Genomic DNA, 4,886 nt, shown 5'->3' with positions numbered 1-4,886 from the left:
CGATCAGATTCTCGTCGTTGAAAGATCCAGTTGCTTGACGAAGTTCTTTGTAAGAGATCATCTGATGCTGACCTTGATCTAGTACTTCCACATGTTCTGTAATTTGTGCTTTGGATTTTCTGAGATAGAGCAATAAACCAACTACAAAGCACATTACTAGAATTGCAGGAACAGAAGCAGTAAGAATAACTTTTTTCACTCTTTTTCGATGAGAATCAGAACCGCATGCCAAGTAGCAAAGCTTTTTATTTCCTTCTAAATGGAAACTAGACAAGTTTCTGAACACTCCATCTCTGGGAACTACCCCTTCCAAGTTATTAAATGATAAGTTCAAGTACTCAAGGCCTTGCAGCTCTTGAAGATCTTCAGGAATGGAACCCGAAAGTTGGTTGGAGGACAAATCCAGTCTTTCAAGGCCTTTGATTTCAGCTAGACCCTTTGGAATAGGACCAAAGAACCTATTGTTACCCAGCAACAATTTCTCAAGGCTTCTACAGTCCTTGATTGAGTTTGGAATTTGACCAGACAAAAGGTTGTTAGAAATATCAATGGTAACCACATTTTCTAGGCTCCCAATCTCTTCAGGCAAAGGCCCACTTAGAAAATTATTGGATAGATTCAAAACAGTGCTTAAACTAGGGAGGTTAAGACACTCTTTTGGGATGCTTCCATTGAGCTTATTGTTGGACAAGTCCATTGAAAGCAGACTCTGGAAGTTCCTAAAAGAACTTGGTACATGACCAAGCAAGGAATTCCCAGACAAATCAATACTATTTAGCTTGCTTAGATTACCCAATGACTTTGGGACAGCACCAGAAAGTTTATTGTTGGCCAAACCCAACATTTGAAGTTCCTTCAATTCACCTATTTGAGTTGGAATCTCACCACTGATCAAATTTGAGCTCAAATTCAACAAAGTCAAGCTCGTAAGACGACCAATCGAAACAGGTATATCTCCATGAATGCGATTCCCTCCCATGTACAATTTTGATAGAGCCTTGGAGAGATTTCCAATGGACTCTGGTATTAGACCCTCCAAATGATTTCCATCGATAGCAAGGAATTTAAGGTGAGAACTATTTGTCAATGACGTGATAAAACTAAGACCATCCTCACCAGAGCTTACAATCCTATTGAAACCAATGTTGTACATTTCAAGAAAGGGAAGGTTTCCCAAACCAGGAGGGACATTTCCTTCAAGCAAGTTGTGAGCTACGCGAATGACTCTTATTCTTGTTAGATTGTGCAAAGACCCGGGAATTCTTCCTGTAAATTTATTGAAGCAAAAGTTGAAGACCAAGAGATTGGGAAGCTTGTCACCAACATCATAAGGAATTTCACCCCTGAGATCGTTTGAAGCAACAGCCAAATTCACAAGTGAAGTGATGTTATATATAGAATTAGGAATGGTACCTGCAGAGCGATGAATCTATTTAGTTGGCATTAACGGAAACAAAAGTTTTGAGAGAAATAATGCAATCATTTTCTTAGGATCCTTTTACGCATGTTACAGTGTTGTTGTGACATTGTCGAAGTAACATGTAGAAGTAAATAAACAGTTATTAAACGTGACATTAACGTGGAAAGGGTAATATAGTTAAAGTTACAATCAACGACTATCCTGTTACGTCTTATAACACTTTTTTTAATTATAAATTTAATTAGCTATTGTTAATTATTCCATTATTAATATATTACATAACCAACTTTTCATAATTAATCTTTAACTAATGATTAATTACTATTTATATTATTAAATTCATAATTTTAATAATTACAAAATAATATTTATTATTTAACTCTCATTACTATCTATTAATCAATTATTCAATAATTAATAAATAATAAATTATATAACTGATAACTAATAATTAGTAATTATTTACTTAATATAACATTGTTCATAATGGAAAAGGGAAACTTTTCTAGTTTCTTAGCAAAAACTATTCTTACTACTTATTGTTTTCTTTCTCGTTTACAAAGCATATCCTAAATAATGCAGTTAAACTGTTTTTGTTTTTGGGCCTTAAAAGATTCGCAAAACGTTTTCAAAGTTAGTCCAAAAAAATACCAAAAACACCCTTTAATTTTTAATTAAGTTTTTATTTTACAAATTTGTTGGAATTTAAATTTAGTTTGAGATAACAGTATAAAAAATAAATTGTGTGAAATGGTTAGTATTATGGCAGTGCATTGTGCTAAGCAGCTTGATATAATTTTTGAAAAGATATGTTGCGCAATGGAATGTTGCGATGCGAATATTTGAGAAAATGATTAATTTCACTGGTTTCCTTGAATATTGCGGTCATATCATTTTGTCGTCTAAACTTTAAAAACTCTAACTTTATTTTCTAAATTTTGAATTTGTCTCATTTAAGTCGTTTTGTAAGAATTAATGTTAAAATCATATGAAAAAGAGGGATTAAGTGTGACCATGTGGGGTTTATTTTGTTTTTAATAGAAATTCAAATAAAAAGACCATATGATTGCATTACTCTCTTTTTTTCTATTAGTTTTTAACATAAATTACAACATAATGGTTCAGTAGGAACAATTCAAAGTTTAGAAGGCAAATTAGGAATGACCTTAAAGTTTAGGAGTCACCAGTTATAATACTCCTAGATAAAATAAAAATGATGGCATTTAGTCAAATTCGGTAACATGTGCAAAGGCTTTTGGGATTGGAAAGAGCAATGGAAAAGGGAAGAAAAAATGAAGAATTTACCCTTATGAGCGCATGAGTCTGGAGACCTTTACTCCTTACTCATGATAAATACCCTTTTGTTAGTGTATTTATTTGACTAAAAAGGTTATAAATCAAGAGTAAAGGGTAAAAATCATGATCCATGTACTTTCAAGGGGTATTTGCCAAGATTACATGAAGGGGAAATGAGACAAATTTCTCTTGAGACTTATAGTGCATGGGCCTGAATTTTTATCACTTACTCTTAATTTAAATTCTTTTTAGTCAAATAACTATACTAATTAAGAATAAAAGGTAAAAATCTAGACCTATGCACTTTAGGGGTTAACAATTTTCTTAATGAAAAATTCACAAGAAAGCCAAGGAAACTGCACTTTTGGTATCTAGATAATGATTAAAATTAATATTTTTAAGATAAAAGGGATTTGTGTGGGAAAAAATACTCACTTTTTTTAATTAGTACTAGAGTGAAAAAAACAAGATTTTAAGTATGTGATGGTTTTTCAAACCTCAAATTTCAAAGTTAAACAAGGATGAAAATCGTAATTTTTACATACAATTAAAAATGTTTTCCAATAACAAGAAGGGGTATGTTTACCAATGGTTTCTCCGCTTTTTATTTTTATTTTTTTGTAGTCTTTTCTGTCTTTTAAACTAGAGAATAGTGAGGTATATAGGAAGAGAAGGAAGAAAAGTCCACGTAGTAATTGTTAATTTTTTTTTCCTTGTTTTCAAACATCATCAACTAGATCACTCAAACAAGAAAAAGAAAAGTTTCCACTTAAAACAAAACAAAAGGAAGAACAAGAAAATTGTCAAGCAGCAACCTTTAAGAAAATATGGTTGGTTCCTCAATTTAACGCTCTTTTCACTTTGAATCGTAAAGATTGTAAGAACTTTTCCTTTTAGAGTCTTTGTTCAATTTTTTTAATTAAAATTTTTAACAATAAGACTACGGAACAATACTTATCTCCTTTTTTCGTCTGTTTAAGTTATAATAGACATAATGATGTAGGACTGATTCATAACTTAAGTGGCAAAGTAGGAGTTTTGATGTTTGGGGGTAAAGTGTGAATGATATTAAAGTTTGGGGACACAGATGAGAATAATCCAAAAAATTTATATTAATCAATAAAATGTAACAAAAATTTTCAAGTAAATAAATAGCATACCTGTTATATTGTTAATAGTTATATCCAGTTCCTCCAGCTTCCTAAGACGACCAAATTCATCGGGTATGACTCCACTAAGAGTATTTGTTCCAAAATTCAATGTGGTGAGAGAAGAAACATTGGCTAATGAGGATGGAATTTCACCATAGAAACGGTTTTTTCCCAGCTTCAAGACCTCAAGCCTTGTCAACTTACTGAACTCCTCAGGAATCTTTCCAGTTATTCTATTCTCCATCAAGTCAAGCGTTTCTAGCTCTTTGCAGTGGCTTATGTTTGGCGGTAGAACTCCTTCAATTTGGTTTAAGCTCATGTTGACAACTCTTAGTTTAAAAAGTTTTGTGATTTCATGTGGAATTGCTCCTGTGAAATGGTTGTTTTGGAGGTTTAGGGAATGGAGGGAAGAGAGATTTCCAATGTGTGGGCTTATGGTCCCGGAGAGCCCGAGACCGGAGAGGTCCAGGCCCACCACTCTCTGGCCCTGTTTGTCGCAGAGAACCCCGGTCCAGTTGCATGGGGATTCCGTTTTGGCCCATGTTGAGATAGGGTTGGGAGAAGACTCAGAACTTAGGCTTGACATGAAGGAGATGAGAGCTTCTTTGTCTGTTGTTATGTTCAAAGTTGCTGGCTCTACAAAGGGAAATATGGACTTGTTAAATAAAAGGAGGAAAAGAAGAACAAAATGGGAAGGGAAACTCATATCTGTTGTTTGTTGTCAGCTTATGAAGTTTTGGCAAGAAAGAGTAGTAAGTATAGGGATGAGTATTGTTTGACGAGAGTTGTGGGTATTTATAGAAAATTTGCATCTGATATGACACGTGAGCATTACGTGATGACCCATAAATTTCCAGCAGGAGTCTTTCGCAGCGGCAGCCAGTCTAATGACCCAGAAATTTCCAGGAGTCTTTCGCAGCGGCAGCCAGTCTAATGACCCGTAAATTTCCAAATCTTAGATGATGCATTTTCTAGTCGTATCATTATCAGACTTAATCTCCTGAGTTCTGTCATTATCA

The 4,886-nt window shown here is 33.8% G+C and overlaps 1 protein-coding gene across 1 annotated transcript in view; it reads right to left on the bottom strand.

The window, feature by feature from the left end:
- LOC21387717 (putative receptor-like protein kinase At3g47110) overlaps positions 1-4,611 on the bottom strand; it is a 6,784-nt gene extending 2,173 nt beyond the window's left edge. Inside the window, exons 1-2 of the mRNA XM_024165871.1 lie at positions 3,877-4,611; positions 1-1,413 (exon numbers count right to left, since the gene is read on the bottom strand). The exon at positions 1-1,413 is cut by the window's left edge and continues 564 nt beyond it. Of these exons, the coding sequence (XP_024021639.1) occupies positions 1-1,413; positions 3,877-4,573 (2,110 nt within the window). The 5' untranslated portion in view covers positions 4,574-4,611. The remainder of the gene's footprint in view (positions 1,414-3,876) is intronic.
- Positions 4,612-4,886: the final 275 nt, after the last annotated feature.

The sequence above is a fragment of the Morus notabilis genome, unplaced genomic scaffold (assembly GCF_000414095.1).
Source record: "Morus notabilis unplaced genomic scaffold, ASM41409v2 Scaffold468, whole genome shotgun sequence".
Lineage (NCBI taxonomy): Eukaryota > Viridiplantae > Streptophyta > Magnoliopsida > Rosales > Moraceae > Morus > Morus notabilis.
The sequence above is the reverse complement of the archived record's forward strand: the minus strand, read 5'-3'. Positions and strand labels throughout refer to the sequence as shown.